The 18,433-nt window shown below is 40.5% G+C and overlaps 1 protein-coding gene across 3 annotated transcripts; it reads right to left on the bottom strand.

Annotated features, from left to right (window-relative positions):
• Positions 1-127: 127 nt before the first annotated feature.
• On the bottom strand, positions 128-18,198 carry CRX (cone-rod homeobox). Of its 3 annotated transcripts, none has more exons than XM_081962162.1 (4): positions 18,069-18,198; positions 8,029-8,253; positions 4,311-4,462; positions 128-2,004 (listed from the first exon to the last, which is right to left on the bottom strand). In XM_081962162.1, exons 2-4 carry the CDS (start codon positions 8,123-8,125, stop codon positions 1,381-1,383), a joined length of 873 nt encoding a protein of 290 aa, XP_081818288.1. In that variant the 5' UTR covers positions 8,126-8,253; positions 18,069-18,198; the 3' UTR covers positions 128-1,380. The 3 variants fall into 3 exon arrangements, with proteins under 3 accessions (XP_081818288.1, XP_081818287.1, XP_081818286.1); XM_081962161.1 differs by lacking the exon at positions 18,069-18,198 and adding an exon at positions 9,163-9,265; XM_081962160.1 differs by lacking the exon at positions 18,069-18,198 and having other exon boundaries at positions 8,029-8,438.
• Between the last annotated feature and the right edge of the window lie 235 nt (positions 18,199-18,433).

Genomic DNA, 18,433 nt, shown 5'->3' with positions numbered 1-18,433 from the left:
GTACCCCATCTGATACCTTCTCCAGATGGATGGCTTTAGGGTTGTGTCTATCTCTACATACCTTGGTCAGCTCTTCTGTTTTAGCCTCTCCAACTAAACCTATTGCTTTTATTTTTTGCGGGGGGAGGGGGAGCAGTTAGGAAGATAGGAAAGCCACAAAGGGATTGCTGGAATATTCTTAACAGGTTTCTGAGAACGAATTAGGTGGATCGATCCTGAGGTTTTCGCTCCTCTGCAAATTGAGATGGTCGATTAAAAGGTAATTTTCTCAGTGTAGTTGTTTGCACAAAGGAGAAACCAGCTAAGAGAAGAAAGCTAGGAGGACATCATTGTGGAGCAAAGTACTCTCAGATAGACTTGGAGAAGTGCATACTGTTGGCTGCGATGGACGTAGCAGAGATTTTTTTTGGACCAGACTATGTTCCTGGAGGATCTGTGGCTGACCCTTAGGGACTTCTCCGTAGCTTGAGACTCCTTCATGGATGGGCTTTCTCCCTCCTGTTGGAACGAGCCTCGTGGGCCAAGGAGACATTCGGAAGAAGGATTTCTGGAGGAGAACTAAGAAGGAACTCACAACTGGCTCTCGTGTGAGGCTCTACGATGAACTAATAAAAACTGGGGGGCAGGGGGAGAAATCCTACCCTTCCAAAGAACTGAAGAAAAAAAAGGTGCCAAAAAGGTTCCATGAGTCTGGTCAACTCAAAAAGCCCCCTTGAAGCAGTCTCAGCGCAAACTCAGGCAAGGAGGAAGAGATGGAGGTTTACCTCTGGTCCAACCAACACTTGATGAGCTGTTGACTCCTGCAAAATCAATTTCTTCCTGCTCGGTGCTGGCTGCCATGATGTTGGTACATGTGCCACCTAGCTTGCTCACCCTAGTAGTGGTGAAAGATGGTGTTCAGGAGAAAACAGAATCCTCTGGAATGTAAGTTCTGGAAGGTCCTATAGTTGGTCTTCACAGTGGCTTGTTGACCTTCCAATGAGTTGGAGCTTCAATCCTTCTGGAAGCGAGATGGTCCTCCCCAATCTGGGCTTCAGTTCTTACAGAAGTCTAACCATCAGAGTTCCACCAAGAAGGGTGAAGAGCCCCAACGGATGGAAAGCAGTTTCATCTCCCAAAGACTGGGCTTCTGGCTTCTCCCATTCCACCTCTCAAGAGGATGGCTTCTCAACAGCAGTAGAAAAAGCAAGCCATGGCAGATGTTTCCATAGGCAGGACCGGGGAGGGGAAAAAGGACAAGACGAGAAGATCAATCGAGCCAAGAGGCAAAACATCTCAGTTCAAGAGCAGAGAGAAGGACGGTTGACCCACCAAAAGACAACATCATCAAGGAAAACGAGAGCTTCCTCCTACCTAGGTGGGTCCCCAGGCCTCACCCATTCACAAGACCTGGAACTTCCAAGAACTTTGATCTTTGTAATCCAAGCAATCGGCAGCATTGAAATTGAGCTTCCAGGAGGCCGTGGGGTCTTTGTAGTCCAGGCAATCCACTGAGCTGAAGCCCATGCCTGCGCCGCTGTAGCCCTGGCTGGAGAGGCTGGCCGGGGACTGGCTCAGGTGGCTGCCCATGGTTGGGGTGGCCAGGGGGCTGAGCGCCGCACCAGGTGCGGAGAGCTGGGGGTGCATGGGAGACAGGTAGGAGCTGCAGTCAAGGCTACTGAAGTAAGAAGTCGAGCCAGCGTAGGTCTGGGTATAACCCGGCGCCTGGGTGTAGGTCATGGGGAAGGCGGCCGACCTCTGCATGCAGGGGGTGGTGGAGGAGGCCAGCGGGTCTGGGAGCGGCGAGATGGAAGCCGGGCTCCAGATGGAGACGGTGGCGCTGGCGCTCGAGCTGGGTGCCACCGAGGTGCCGGTAGGCAGAGGGCTGTACTGCCCATTGGCGCTAGTTTCGGAACTGGTCTCCGGAGCCGGAGAGCTTTTCTTCTTGGCCGGCCGGGCTTTGGCCTGTCCACTACTCTGTTGTTGCTGCTGGCGACATTTGGCCCGGCGGTTCTTAAACCACACCTGGAAGAAAGGAGAGCATAGGTGTGTGTGGGGAGAACTGAAAAGAAGGGTTACGTTTCCCTCTGGGCAGAGGAGGCATTTAAATGTGACACAGGAGAGATTGAATCTGGAAATGTCGTCTGTTTGTCTTCCCTTCTTAGTTTTACACATAATTCAAAGGAGTGGACGTAATCGACAGACCTTCCTCCTCCTGATGTCCCCACAATCACAAGCCTGCGGGAAAGGTTAGGCTGAGAGAAGGAGTAGAGTGATTGGCCCATGGTCCCCCAGCCGGCTCTCATGCCTAAAGCAGGACTAGAACTCACAGTCCCCTGGTGAATGGCCCAAAGTCACCCAGCTGGCTTTCATGCTAAGGCAAGACTAGAACTCACAGTCACCTGGTGAATGGCCCAAAGTCACCCAGCTGGCTTTCATGCAAAGGCAAGACTAGAACTCACAGTCCCCTGGTGAATGGCCCAAAGTCACCCAGCTGGCTTTCATGCAAAGGCAAGACTAGAACTCACAGTCACCTGGTGAATGGCCCAAAGTCACCCAGCCAGCTTTGACACCTAAGGTGGAACTAGAACTCACCATCCCCCACTTTCTAGCTTGGTGCCTTAACCACAAGTCCAAACAGACTCTCAGGGGACAATCGTGTCATGAGATAACAGCAAGGGAGATCAGGAGCTAAAAATCTATTTCTGTTGGCTGGCCATCTTCTTAGGACCCGAGTTATTCAACCTATGAAACTGCTACCTGCTACCATCTCATGAACTTAGCATCTGCACAAATCTAGGAAGCCGTACTGGGACAGTACTGGTTTCCGTCTGCTATATCTTCCAGGTACCACTTATAATGGTGGTTTCCACCCTGCTTTCACATTTGACTTGCAAATTGCTCAGGAGAACAAGAAATGGTGGAAGCCCACCATATCTATCCAAGAGGTGAGTTCAGAAGTGTTTAACTGGTCCCTGGGGGAAGGAATCAACATCTAAGGGACTGGTTTGGAGAAAACTCAACAGCATGTTTTCGTGCGGCTGTTGATAAAAATAGGATCTCCAACAACATGATTGCAAACGTCCGATGACGGATATGACAGGAGAAGGAAAAGGAAAAGGAGGATGAGGAGAAGAAGGAGGAGGAGAAGAGGAGGAGGAGGAGGGAAGGAAGGAAGGAAGGAAGGAAGGAAGGAAGGAAGGAAGGAAGGAAGGAAGGAAGGAAGGAAGGAAGGAAGGAACCCAACCACTCAGTGATGGCCCCATGAAGGGACGGCCAGATATATGGGGATGCAGCTCCCAATTCCCAACCAGCGACCACCCTGAAAAATCTCTGGAGGAGACAAATTGGGGGAAGCCCTATTAGGGTGGGAGAGGAGCTCTGTCCACTAGAGGGCACAGGACACACACCAAATTCCAAAGAGTGGACCTCATGGCCCTTCACCTTGAATTCTCCTGCTCCACCATCATCTGAACCAGGGGTCTCCAACCTTGGCAACTTCTAAGACTTGTGGACTTCAACTCCCAGAATTCCTCAGCCAGCAAAGCTATCCATGTTTCCCCGAAAATAAGGCTGGGTCTTACATTAATTTTTGCTCCAAAAGATGCATTATGGCTTATTTTCCGGTTAGGTTTTATTTTGGGGAAAATATGGTTACTAAATGCATCTGTCTGGCTTGACTATCTTAACTGGGGCTTATTTGGGGGGCTTATATTACAAGCATCCTGAAAAGAAATCATACTTATTTTCCAGTTGGGTCTTATTTTCTGGGAAACAGGGTATCTATCTATCTATCAATCTATCAATCTATCAATCTATCATCTACCATCTCTCTCTCTCTCTCTCTCCCTATCTCTCTCCCTCCCTCCCTCCCTCCTTCCTTACTATATCTATCTATCATCTATCTATCTATCTATCTATCTATCTATCTATCTATCTATCTATCTCTATCTCTCATTTTCTCATTCTCTCTCTCTCTGTCTATCTACCTACCTACCTCTGTCTGTCTGTCTGCCTATTTATCTACTATCCATCCATCCATCCATCCATCCATCCATCCATCCATCCATCCATCTGTTTCTGTTCTATAAATGGAGCATTTACTTATGTTTCTAGATGGCCTCAATTTAACACTACACTAAAGGATGGTTCTAGTTTGAATTTTCTTCGAGTCTTTTTCCCATTCCTTCTCTTGGGTTTCAGTTCATCCTAATCGCTACGGTGGACAATCCCTGGGTGGTCCCATAGCTGTCCTTCGTTATACAGCATTTCACCCACACATTAAAGCATAACGATAATCAAAAGGGGCCAGAGCTTTGCAGAAAGCTCACCTGGACTCTGGATTCAGGCAGATTGATTTTCAGGGCAACCTCTTCGCGCATGAAGATGTCCGGGTAGCGGGTCTTGGCAAACAGGGCCTCCAGGATATCTAGCTGGGCCCGTGTGAAAGTGGTGCGCTCGCGTCTCTGCTTCCGTGGAGTCGCTGCAGGGAAAAAAGAACAGTCAGAGAAGGCCAAAAAAATGCATGTCCGTTCCATCCATCCATCCATCCATCCATCCATCCACCAGGGTGGTTCCATCTCAACCTTCATCTCTCTACTCATAGTTCATTTCACCCCATCCCACAAAATTACTCTTCTTGTTGGCATCCTTTTATTCCACTCATCTTGGCCATGAATTTCCCTAAACAATATGGGTTAGTTAGTGTTTTATCCTTGGTGCTTTCTCTGAACTTGGTTGTTGTCTTGCAGATGTCTCCTGACCCAACTAGGTAACGTCTTCAGTGCTAGAAGGGAATGGGGTTTATAAACTGAGGATGCTAACTAGCTGAATCATGAAACGTCTGCAAGAAAATAACCAAGCTCAGAGAGCACCAAAGACCCCACAGTCGTCCTCCTCCTCTTTCCTCTGCAAACTTAATCATGTCATTGGGGCAGCCATCTTGACTTTTTTGACTCCTCTCCTGCAGAGCTCCCAGCTGCCCTGTAGAGGAGAGGCCTCATAGAATTATCATAGAGTCATCTGGGGTGAGGGAAGAAATTACCCCTTCTTGTGCACAATTCTCCTCTTCCTCCTTCACCCCCTTCTAGCACTGATGAAATTACCTAGTGTGGTAATGAAATGTCTGCCAAGCTCAGAGAGCACCAAGGGCCCCATATTCCTCCTCCTCCTCCTCCTCACCAAGGGTCCCACAGTTCAATCTTGAGCTACAAATATTCTTCATAGCTACAAATATTGAACATTCTTACACCGCCTGCTTAGTGATTTAAAGGAGGATTAAACCAGCTTCTAAAAAGCAAACTTTAACCACGATAGTGGTAAGGGAGAGTCAATTTGGTGTGGGGTTAAAGGCACCAGATGAGACACCAGGAAACCATGGGTTCTCGTCCTTTCTTAGCTTTAAACCTAGCTGGTTGTGATCAAAATTCAGACGCTTGGCAACAGCTTCATACTTATGCCGGTTGCCATGTCCCAAGGTTATGGGATCCACTTTTGCGACCGTCTGACAAGCAAAGTCTATGGGAAAATCGGATTCGCTTAACAACCTTGTTACTAACTTATCGACTGCACAGATTCACTTAATGGCGGCAAGAAAGGTCGTAAAATGGGGCAAAGCTCTCTTAACAACTGTCCCACTGAGCAACAGAAATGGTGGTCTCTACGTTGAGGACTACCTGTATTTAGCCATCACTGATGGCTAGGTAAGGGGTGTCCAAACTTGGGAACTTTAAGACTTGTGGCTGGGGAATTCTGGGAGTTGAAGTCCACAAGTCTTAAAGTTCCCAAGTTTGGACACCCCTGGGCTAGGTAGATCAGCCAAATGCACTCTCTCAGCCAAATGCGGTGCACACAACCACTTAAAAAGTGTTAAGGTTTAAACTGCACCTCCTGGATGAATTTGCTAGCAATCCAAAGGTGGACAAAGTACCAAAATTGTTAAAATAAGTCAAAATTAGCTGCTGCTTTTTAGTGTTTAGTTGTCTGTTGCTCCACTTTGATAGACTTCAATTCCCAGAATTCCCAAAGCTGAGTGGGGTATTCTGGGAGTTGAAGTCTACCCCAATTCCTCAGAGGCCAGGTGGAAATAAAAAAATGATTACAAATCATTAAAGATGATTAATAAAAGACCAAAAAAAAAGATTATTAAAAGCTCTGTAGATAGGCTGAAATTCCTGCACCAGAATTTAAAATTAAGAAGGCAACAGGGCTGAACTAGGATTTTTATCATTACCCTCTAAATATCAGATCTGTGCTCCCATGAATATTAGTGGGTTATATTAATGATCTTTATGACATCAGAATAGCTATCAATGATGAATAAAGTTGGCTGGTTTTGCTCACTGGATGTAAAATATCAAGTGAATTGTTTTCTGCTGATTTTCGCTTGTTAATGTTTGTTTTCCATTTAGGAAAACGGAGAGGGATTTTAAACTAAACTTAAGTCAACCTGTATTGTTGTAATTGCTAAACTTTATCGGAAATGCCAGGTACATACACCGAATTCCTCAGAGGAAGTGTGGGAAAAAGTTTATTATTACATGAATATTTGATTTGCAGAACGGTGAATGCAATAATAAAAGCGAACTGCCCAATGGAATCAAGAAAGAATTGGAGACCAAATAATTTTAAACAGCATTAATAGATTTAAAAAAACAACAACAATTAAGCGTAATTTAGCTGAAGTAGTCTCAGAATCTTTGTTCTCTTCTTCCTCACTGATTATTATGGATTATTTTACTTTAATGCTTCCTTCAAATTGCAATGGGTATAATAAAAAAATATTCCAGGGGGGAAAAAACCCCACAGCTCTTGGTCATTGCTTATTTAGGCTTAGATATTCAGCTCTTTCCAAATGCACATGTATATTTATGGAGGCAATGGCAAATTTTGGCTTTAAAATCCACATTTGAGGGGCGAGGAGAGGGGAGGAGGACACAACACACTTTTAACATGGTCCCGAATTGTAAAAAAATAAATAAATTCCCCCAGTTGCCTTTTTTTTTCTGGACAGAAAAAAACAAGCCAGTTTGGTTTTATTTCAACAAATACATTCTACATTACTATTCTATACTACAAATTGTGTTACATTCGGCTTTGCAAACTTTGCATTCTGTAATGGTTCTACTTTGTTACAAACTGCTTGATATATTATCATTTTCTTTTCTCTCCCCCTCCCCCCCCCAAGATAGAAATAGGTGTCTTTATGCCTAAAGCAGTAAAAACCCTTTATAAAGAAATAATTTTATTATTTTTGGCTGGGAAATTCTGGGCGTTGAAGTCACATCTTAAAGCTGCCCCGTTTGATAAAAAAAAATCTGATTTATTTGCTTACTATTCTAAATCTTGCCTTCCAATTTTCTTTCATTTGCCCTAACTTCTAATTCCTCCCAAGATTTTCTAGGTGAGAATCAGTCATTACCTCCTTCTTATAATATGGGGAAGGGAGGAAGGTGTAAACTGAACTGTAATTTTCCTCCTGAAATCCACAGAAAAATAATGAGCTAATCAATAGATTACAGCCGTATTTTTTTAAATAAAACCACATTCCTGAAAACTCTAGTACAACTGAAAGAGGGCAGATTGGGGACAGCTATTTTTATTCTAGTCACACAAGGAATACAACTCTTAAAACTCTTCTGCCTAATTTTATTTACAAAAGAACAACCCAAATCTTCTGAGTTAGAGAAATTCTACCTTTTATTTTATCTTTTAAAGAAAGCGCAAAGTTCACAATTTAAAGTTTCTTTGAATGGAGAAATGGGAACTTTTTACCCTTTTAAAAGTGATTAGCTCTCCCCCCACCCCGCAAATAGTTTTGATTTATTCAATATGAAATAAAGCGGCGCGGGAATTTTGAAGGAGGGGATGGTCTGTGAAAATTTACAGAATTTCCTTCCTTTTCTAACCGCGTTGACTCTCAATATCCAGAACCCGATCATCCATACAATACCGAAAGACCAAAACAAGAAAATGTCATTGTATTTATTTTGTACAATGACGATAAAGGCAATTTATATTGGGGGGGGGGGGGAAGAGAAATTCACTTACTGGGGTATCCAACCGCTGAATGCAATAAATCCATCCCGGGTCCAGCCAAAGTTAATCCATTGACGGCATAATGTGGTTGCTTGATGTAAGACATCATGCTCAGAAAAATGGTGTATCCAAGTCTTCCTTTTGGGTTGGAGTCAAGTTGATGCTCCTTCTGGCCCTCAATGAACTTTGAGAAGACAATCTTCAGGCTTATCCCGGCCACTCAGCATCGAAGGGCAGCTGGGGATGGAAAAAAAAGACCCACGGGAAATTGTTGGTCCCCACCCCAAGGGGCCAGAGGTAGAGAACAGCCCGGCCAATGGAGAGCAGAAGAACAAGAGAAGTTCAGAAGTGGTGTGGCAAGGCTTGGAGAAGACCAGGAGGTCATCTGATCGATCTTCCTTTCTTGCCCGACATAGCCAATGCTTCCCAGCTTTGCTTTGCAGCTCCGGCTGAAATGGGCCTTTTCAAAACTTGACTTTGGGGCCCCACCCTCTAAGAAGCATTTAAACACACACACAAAGACACACGGGCAACTCCATCCAGAGTGAAGGAGGAGCTAACAGGGCTGGCAGTTTAGCAACTCAAAGGACAAAGCTAATGGCTCCCCATAAAACCAATCATCCTTATCTTTTGTGAGTCTATTCTTACTCAAATGGGCAGGTTAAGTCAATTCATTAAATGGTATCGATGGCCCCCTCTGAACTGTGTTTTCTTCTTCTTTTTCTTTTTTTTGCAGGGCCCCCCAAGAGGCTGGTTGAAGGTCTACAGTATCAGTTGATTTTGCTCTTCCAGGAAAACAAAATTTGCACTTAAAAGCCCGGCAAAATTCAGATTTTGAAAGAGATCCTTTGTGTTCAATTCCCTCTTCTGGTGAAGTGTTGACTCCTTGTCTGAGTTCAGATATTATTTTGCTCTGGAGTGACCAAATTAGGGAAGAACAGAAATTGGGAGGGACCTTGGAGGTCCTCTAGTCTAACCCCCTGAAGCAGGAGGCCCCATGTCATTCCGGATAAAAAATGCTGTCCGGTCTCTTAAAAAAACCCTGTTAAAGGACTATACTGTAGAGCAAAAAGCTTATATGCAGAGGAAAACACAGGGGGATAGCCCCCCCTTTACAGTCTGAGGCTGACTTAATGCCTACCTTACAGGGTTGTTGTTTTTTTCCCAGCATGGATGAGATGATAAACTGGCAGACAACTTGAAAATGCTGGCTGCATCCAAGCTTAAATTCTCATCCTTGGCTGATGGGTTTGTAGGTTTGAATACAATCAAGACTAAATTGGGGGGTGGGGTGGGCTCTTTAAAACTCTGCTCCTTACGGTTCAGACAGTAATAGAGGCTGAGCATGTAGAGAGTGTTTTTCTCTTAATAATGGCACCAGATCATGGTATCAGATCCCCAAGTGGTTTGGAAATTAAGACCCAGGACTCTGGCATCCCACTAAAATGCAACAAACAGCAGAAACATTGTGGAAATCTTATTTTAATAAACTATTGCAGGGGTGTCCAAACCCAAGCTGGCTGGGGAATTCTGGGAGTTGAAGTCCACAAGTCTTAAAGTTGCCAAGTTTGGACACCCCTGAACTATTGCAAAGAATTATGCCTAATCCTTTATACTAGTTTATTGCAAGCCTCCCGCCATTTCCTGGGTTGTTTTTTTCCCTGCTTTCGAAATGTCTTTGGGGGCAGTTAGAATTGTATTTGCACAACAATGGAAAAGTGAAGAGTTCCCTACAGATGAAAACGTAATTAAGAAAACACTAGAATGGGCAGAAATGGATAGACTAACACTTAAAATTAAGAAAAAGGAAGAAACTGAATACTTTTTAACATGGGATTCATTTTATCCATGGTTAGCTGATAAAAACAGAAGTTAGAAATGTAAGAGAAGGACTAATGTAATTATTATTATTATTATTATTATTATTATTATTATTATTATTATTATGTTTAATGAATAGAGAATAATAATATACTGTTATAATGCTAGAGTCGGGAACAATTAGCACATATATGTGACGGGAACCTTTACTTTACCTTGATGTTATAAGGAAGATTTGTAAAACTGGATATGCAAATTTTTATATGCAAAAGAAAAAAAAAGAAAAAATGTCATTGGGGAGGGGGCAACAAGGAAAATAACACATTTTTCTCCTCTTTTTGGCATTAGGAAATATCAGATGCAAAGCACAGGAGACTCTGCACCTCAATCTCTCTCATTTTGCTTACTCAATGAATGCCTGTTTGGAAGAGAAGAGAGAGAGAGAGGAGGCATAAAAGGAAGCTTGCAACGAGAAAGATGAAGACCGTATAAAACGAAATAATCCTAAGAATGAATCAATTTTTTTTTTGCCTTGCAGTCAGATGGGAAGGATGGTGTGTGTGTGTGTGTGGGGGGGGAGAAATCCCTGCAAGTGAGTCACCAAAAGATTGGAAGAGAATAAACGAGTCATCAAAGCCTTAGATTTTAAAACCAGAAAACCAGATTATCTTTGTAAAAAAAATAAAACATAAAAATGAGTTCAAGCTGATAAGAAGGGATGGTCCAAAAATACAGGTTAGGCAAAAATAGCCACAAAAGAGAAACTTCTGCCACCTCATAATTTCTCAATTTGTTGAGATTATCATTTTACCTACCTATCTACCTACCTACTATCTTATCTATCCATCCATCATCTATCTATCTATCTATTTATCTTTTGGCATCTATCAGTAGCTAGCTAGGTAGCAAGCAATCTCTTTCTGTCTGTCTGTCTCTCTGTCTCTGTATCAGTTATCTATCTATCTATCTATCTATCTATCTATCTATCTATCATCTATCTATCTATCTATCTATCTATCCATCCATCCATCCATCCATCCATCCATCCACTGTATCTATCTATCTATCTATCTATCATCTATCTATCTATCTATCTATCTATCTATCTATCTATCTATCTATCTATAATCTCTCTCTTCTATCTATCCATCAATCCATCCATCCATTCATCTCTCTCTCTCTCTTCTATCTATCCATCAATCCATCCATCCATTTATCTATCTATCCATCTATCGCTCATGTTTTCTGCCCTTTTAATTTTCTGTTTTTCCTTCTCCTGTTTTCTTTCTCTCTTCTTTTCCTTTGACTTTTAACTGAAGGGGACTACAAGTGGAGTAGGGAATGAGAGAAGCCAACGAACCTTCTCAGTGGAGATGGAAGGGAAGACAGGGAACCTTTCAGCCTTTCAGCGTCTAAAAGTTTTCTGCCTCCGGTTTCCAAATCTACCTCTGGAACTCAGGGGGAAATCGATCAAAAGCTCATATTGTATGTAAAGAGAAAATCAATTATTATTTTTTAAAAAAACAAACCAGCACTTGGGGGCGGGGAGGGAATAATGCAAGGCTGAATATTATAAACAACCTCAGTCTCCCTCCTCCTACAACATTGCATCCTTTCTTTTCCTCTCCCTTCCCATCACGTCGGAAGAATTTACACGCGTGTTCCGCGGGGGTTTAAATCCTCTCCCCCTCCTCTCTTTTGTTTGAATGGCTGCTTCTCCACCCGCCACCTTCCCTTCTCCCTGACCCACCCCTGCCTTCTTGGCTCTTCAGTTTGCCGGGGGTCCCACGGAGACCCACGCGGGAGCCTGCCTCTCCCTTCGGCCACAGCAAATAAACACGACGCCCTTCGAGTTTTTCCAAGCTTGGGGATTTAATATGTATGTATGTATGTATGTATGTATGTATGTATGTATGTATGTATGTATGTATATATATATATATATATATATATATATATATATATATATATATATATATATATATATATATATATATATATATATATATATATATATATATATATATATATATATCAAAACACGCGGTTTCCACTCCATTTCAATTAACAAACTGGGATTGGGCTGATCAACCCCGAAAGGAAGAAGGAAAAAAGTGGCTGGGCGAAGTGATAGACAGGCATTTAACTGCTTTTTGACACCTTGACTGGGTGGGGAGGCAGACTTGGGGAGTTTTTTTTGGGGGGGAAGGGCAAAAATCAGATTTCCTAGCTCCTTTTCTCTGTCTAAACAGAGATTTGGTGAAGTTTCAGCTTTTATTGTTTTGTTTTGTTTTGTTTTGTTTTGTTTTGTTTTATTTTATTTTATTTTATTTTATTATTTTATTTTATTTTATTTTATTTTATTTTATTTTATTTTATTATTTTATTTTATTTTATTTTATTTTATTTTATTTTATTTTATTTTATTTTATTATTTTATTTTATTTTATTTTATTTTATTTTATTATTTTATTTTATTTTAATTTAATTTAATTTTATGTTTTGCATAAGAGACATTTGAATGGCTTTTGTTCTCTCCCAGTTAAAATCTGTGGATTGGGGAAAAGAGGGCAGCTTTAAAGGAGAGCTAACAGTCACTTTGTAAAGAGGAAACTTACAAAACTTCAAAACTTTTAAGAAGTTCCCCCCCCCCCCTAATTATTTTAAGTCACCCAGAGTGGTTGTAAATTTAAATTAATACATGATACATGTCTTTATTTATGTGTGTCTTTATGGGACCATCCTTTTTTTTTTTTTTACAAATAACCCCAGGTGGCAAATAGTATGTCCAACATACTTCCCTTCTTCTTCTCCCAACGACAACAACCCTGTGAGGTGGGTTAGGCTAAGAGGGCAGGGCTGGCCCAAGGTCATCCCACTGACTTTTGTGGCTAAGGCAGGACTTGAACCCACAGTCTCCTGCTTTCTAGCCTGGTGTCTTAACTACTGGACCAAACTGGCTCTCTTAAAAATAAGAAATTTATTTAATTTATTTATTTAGCTTATGGTATCTGCAGGGGTCATGCAATAATTGATATACAAATTTAGTTTAAATAAAGTGTCAGCAAATCTATATCTATATAGCTATAGATCTCCCTCACTATCTCTCTCCATCTCTCTACCTATCTATCTACCTACCTACCTATCTATCATCTCTATATATGTATATATTTCTATATCTCTACCTCCCTCCCTCTCTTTCTCTCCGTCTATATCTATCTATCTATCTCTATCTATCTCTATCATCACTCTACTTTTTTATCTATCATCTCTATATATGTATATATCTCTACCTACCTCCCTACCTCCCCCTTCTATCATCTATCTATCTATCTATCTATCTATCTATCTATCTATCTATCTATCTATCCATCATCTATCTATCTATCTATCTATCTATCTATCTATCTATCTATATCATCACTCTTTTTATCTATCATCTCTATATCTGTATATATCTTTCTATTTCTACCTACCTACCTCTCTCTCTCTCTCTCTCTCATCTCTATATATTTATATCTATCTCTACCTCTATATCTCTACCTACCTATCTACCTACCTACATACATACCTCTCCATCTATCTATATATTTTATCTATCTATCTATCTATCTATCTATCTATCTATCTATCTATCTATCATCTATCTATCTATCTATCTATCTATCTATCTATCTATCTATCTATCTATCTATCATCTACCTACCATCTATCTATCTATCTATCTATCTATCTATCTATCTATCTATCTATCTATCTATCTATCTATCTATCTAGCTAGCTAGCTAGCTAGCTATCTAGCTATCTAGCTATCTAGCTATCCATCCACCCACCTACCTACCTACCTCATCTATTATCTCTATGATGTGGACAATACAAAATAGGAGATAAAATATTACATTAAGATAAAACCATAATAAAATCACCATAATATGGAGCCATAGAATTGCAATAGGGGGGATGTTTTAATTGGATGCCTAAGGAAGCCAACCATCTCTAACTGCTCCTGGTGTGGCTGTGACGAGATAAATAGGGAAGATGTAGCTATCCACAAAGTAGGAAGGCTGTTGGATGCAGGATTTGAACTGCTCCAGATCGGTCCTGAGGAATGTTAAAAATATCCAGCTCTCCAAGAGTCTTAATCCACCAATGACCTGAGTAATGCAGCATGATACAGTAGAATTGCTGTGGGTTCTTTGGTGAGAAACCCAACATTTGTCTTAGTGTATTGTGTATTGTGTGAAAGGACCATTGTGTATTGTGTGAAAGGACCATTTCAATACAATGTATTGAATTGTGTGAAAGGACCATTTCAATACAATACAATAATACAATAGTAGAGTTGGAAGGGACCTTGGAGGTCTTCTAGTCCAACCCCCTGCCTAGGCAGGAAACCCTATACCGTTTCAGACAAATAGCTATCCAACATCTTCTTAAAGACTTCCAGTGTTGGGGCATTCACAACTTCTGGAGGCAAGCTGTTCCACTGATTAATTGTTCTCACTGTCAGGAAATTTCTCCTCAGTTCCTTGAGCCACAACAGGGCTTATCCGGTTAGTTATGTAAATACAGCCACTTGGTTAACCTGGATTTAAGGTTCAATGTTTGCTGTAAACTCAGCTGGCTAACCAGATTGAGGAGGCTGACCTCCGGTTGAGGAAGTCCTCCATTAAGGACTTGACTTCATCATGATCTCATTATGGACCAGGGGAGCTTGCATACCCACACGCACACACGGCCCTTGCCTTGGCTGTAACATCATAATCAACAAGCAAGGGACATGCAAACTGTGTATGTAAACCATGGTTATCATTTCATTATGCCAGATCTCCAGGGATCCCCCACCGAGGTATTTATCACTCTGTCCATTTGCATGAGAGGTCTTGGGATGATCAAATCAAGAACATCTAAGTCGAGTTTTTTTTTTATCATTCTATTCTAGCTTTTTTGGGGCCCTTCAAGAAAAACAAAAGGGAATTTGTTTACATGTTTATTTAGTTCTTAAAAAGCACTTAAGATAAGGAGGCAGGTGTAAGGTTTGCAAACAGGGAAATATTCTTTCTGTAATGAAGCTGTTTCGCACCTGATAAGAGACACCACCTGGTTAGTTGTAGACCTCTGTGTGGCAGGTTTACACAGGAGTAAGTCCCAAAGAGTTTCTTGAAAAGGTCTCTGGGTGAGTGAAGTGCAGATTTCGGATGTATTCATGATATTGGGAAATCTAACAAGGGATTTTTAAAATCTTTCTTTTAGGATCCTTTTCCGATCACTGAAAAATTATATCCCCATTTCTCAATCTGGATAAAACTTTCTTTCTTTCTTTTTCCTTTTCCTTTTTCTTTCTTTCTCTTTCATTCTTTCTTCCTTCTTTCCTTCTTTCCTTCTCTTTTTCTTTCCTTCCTCTTTTCCTTCCTTCCTTTAATCAATCAATCTATCTATCTATCTATCTATCTATCTATTTATCATCTATCTATCTATCTATCTATCTATCTATCTATCTATTTATCATCTATCTATCTATCTATCTATCTATCTATCTATCTATCATCTATTTATCATCTATCTATCTATCTATCTATCTATCTATTTATCATCTATCTATCTATCTATCATCTATTTATCATCTATCTATCTATCTATCTATCTATCTATCTATCTATCTATTTATCATCTATCTATCTATCTATCTATCTATCATCTATCTGATTATCTATCTATCTATCTATCTATCTATTTATCATCTATCTATCATCTATCTATCATCTATCTATCTATCTATCTATCTATCTATCTATCTATCTATCTATCTATCTATTTATCATCTATCTATCTATCTATCTATCTATCTATCTATCTATCATTTATCTGCCACTCATCTTACAACTTTGAAAATTAAGTACTGAATGGCAGGGTTTACCTTGCTGAATTCACCCATTTTCTGAGTTTACCCATTGCACTGAATCGTAGTTTCCCATAATCACCCTGGATAAGATGGCGGCCAACGAATTTTACAAATAAATACATAAAGAAATATAAGCTCACCAAAAGGTGAGCCTTGATTTGCCCAGCATCTTAAACCATAAAAAACTAACGTGGGTTTATTGTAACCAAGTTTAATTTTTCTTTCTTTTTCCCCCTGTATTTATTTATATCTTACCTTTATTATTTTTACAAATAACTCAGAGCGGTGAACACGTATAGTACTCATTCCTCCTTTCCCCCCCAAAACAACAACCCTGTGAGGTAGGTTGGTCTAAGAGAGAGGGACTTACCCAAAATCACCCAACTGGCTTTCATGGCTAAAGTGGAACTAGAACTCACTGTCTCCTGGTAATTGGCCAAAAATCTCCCAGCCGGCTTTCATGGCTAAGGCAGCACTAGAACTCACAGCCTCCTGGTGTTTAGCCCAAAGGCACCCAGCCATCATTCATAACTAAGGTGGGATTTGAATTCAAAAGTCTGCCATTTTTCTAGCCTAGTGCCTTAACCATTAGACCAAATTGGCTTTATTTATTTAGTTTTATTGATTAGGTTCTGTCTTTTGCAATATATAACCCAGGCAATTATTTCCTTTTATCTTCTATTTATCTTTTATTGTTTTATTATTGCATGTTGCTTTGTGCTCTTATTTACCTTAAAACAGGAGAGCAAAATATCCTTGATTTTTTAAAAGGTGGTTTTCTTTTCCGTGGGAGTTTAGAACTATTTCATTTATATTAGGGAGGCAGTTGAAAAGGAAGCTGCCAAATATCTATTCAAATATAGCCATGAGGAGAGACAGAAATATAACAGATTCTTAATCTAAGGAACTTGGGGCTTAGCAAAAAAAGGCAGATGTTGTTTTGCCCTAGATATTTTTTTCCCCTTTTAAAGGGATGGCATCTTTTTCCGGTATCTGGGATTATAGGTTTATAAAGTGGGGGAAAGATGCAGAGAAAATCCTTTAAAGCAAACAAAAACCTTGAATTTTTCTTTTGTAGATATGTTGCTTTCTGTTGCAAATCTAAGCGTGATAATCTCGCTCGAGAGATAGGAGGGGGCTATTAATCCAAAATAAAACCAGCATCCATTCTGGGAAGGGCAATAGAAAATAACTAAACAATGTCCAATATATTTGTATTTGGTGGAAAATGTGCAACTAAAAGTTGATGATACTGTGTTTGGGATAAGCATAGAAATTGGAAACCCTAATAGCACTCTTAAGAGTAGAAAATTAGCACTGCTATTTTAATTTTGAGAGAAAACGTGCAGTCCATTTTATCATTATAATCTTGACTGCAGTAGAATGTCCTGATTTAAACTCTGCAGTAATATATACATAAGTCCCAAAGAAATGTTACATTTCTTCTCTTCTTCAACCTTCATCCTCTCCCTCCAAATGAGTAAGCGTTGATTTCGTGCAACGAAACTCTGTAATAATCTCAAAGGATGAAATTAGGACTTTTTATTCATCTCCCGGGACTAATGTGGAGACATCCTGATGGATCCTATATAAAACATTGCTTTTCTCTTGAAGGATACACCTTGATAGGATAATATTCTGTAAAGGATCCAATATTTTCCAGTTTGGGTTCCTTGGTTGTAAATCATAATTATAAACATTAACAAACAGGAATTGCTTTGACTACCTCTTCCTGCTGGAGATGATAGATAGAGTCTCTAGTAACTTCTACTTTCAAGATACTTTTCAGAAGCAGCCGAAAGTAAACTCATGAAATTATACGGAATTTCCACCCCATGTTCTTTTCACATAATTAATTCCTTTTTCCTTTTTCCAAAGCTCTGAAAACCTCTAACCAGTAACAAAGCATGCTTGCATGGATGCATTATAGAATGCATTTGTAATGTTCGAAGATTTCTGTGGTGGACCTCCAAAATGCATAAAATTATTCTATGACAGTATCCCGGTTCCTAAGTCTCCAAGTCGCCAAGAATTCTTAGCGGGGCAGAAGAAGAAAGCTAAACTGGACAGAATATTGAAGATGGTTGAAGATTTCTAGGCTGGATCGCAAATAATGAACGGAGGTTTATGTTTGTGGCGTCTTATAAAGTCTACCCAATACATATTTCTTCTTTCTTCTCTGTTAGGATGGAGATAACTGTCACCATCGACTGCTCTCCTGAGACTGAAATAAATGTTCTGGAGTCCTGTTTCACAAACACACACACACACCCCTATACAAAATACCGTCTTGCTTCGGAGTTTCATTAAAAAAACAAAACGTCCTTACCTTCTCTCGGTGACGGCTCCAACATGTAGGTGCCCAGCCTAGGGACAATGGAGAGCTTCTGGAAGAAAACATAGCAAAGATTTGGTCTGGGGATGACTCCAACCGAAAAACCCAAGACAGCTGTTCCCTGACCCCATGAAACCAGAGAAAATAACCCTAGCTAGAAAGAGCAAAATGTGTTAAAAGGATAACCGTAGAAATACAGTGGGAGATCACTCCCTATAATCTGTAATAAAAAGAGAAGCTTAACCTGAATTGAAAGAGATTTAGAGCTGGGGAAGAGATTGTGTGTAGACTGGGACTTCTCTGAGCATTGAGATGGGAAGGTTTGAGATTTTCTCCTCTTAAGCCCTAGAGGAAAGCTG

This window comes from Natrix helvetica (genome assembly GCF_964273705.1).
Source record: "Natrix helvetica genome assembly, chromosome: 9".
In the NCBI taxonomy this organism is placed as follows: domain Eukaryota; kingdom Metazoa; phylum Chordata; class Lepidosauria; order Squamata; family Natricidae; genus Natrix; species Natrix helvetica.
Note: the sequence above shows the minus strand (reverse complement) of the source record. Positions and strands in the feature narration are given on the sequence as shown.

Bases quoted from the DNA above. Each gene is read 5' to 3' on its own strand.
- CRX (XM_081962162.1), bottom strand. From the start codon at position 8,125: ATGATGTCTTACATCAAGCAACCACATTATGCCGTCAATGGATTAACT. The intron at 4,463-8,028 runs GTAAGTGAATTT...TTTTCCCTGCAG, and splicing joins TTCAGCGGTTGGATACCCCA to CGACTCCACGGAAGCAGAGA. The intron at 2,005-4,310 runs GTGAGCTTTCTG...CCTTTCTTCCAG, and splicing joins TGCCTGAATCCAGAGTCCAG to GTGTGGTTTAAGAACCGCCG.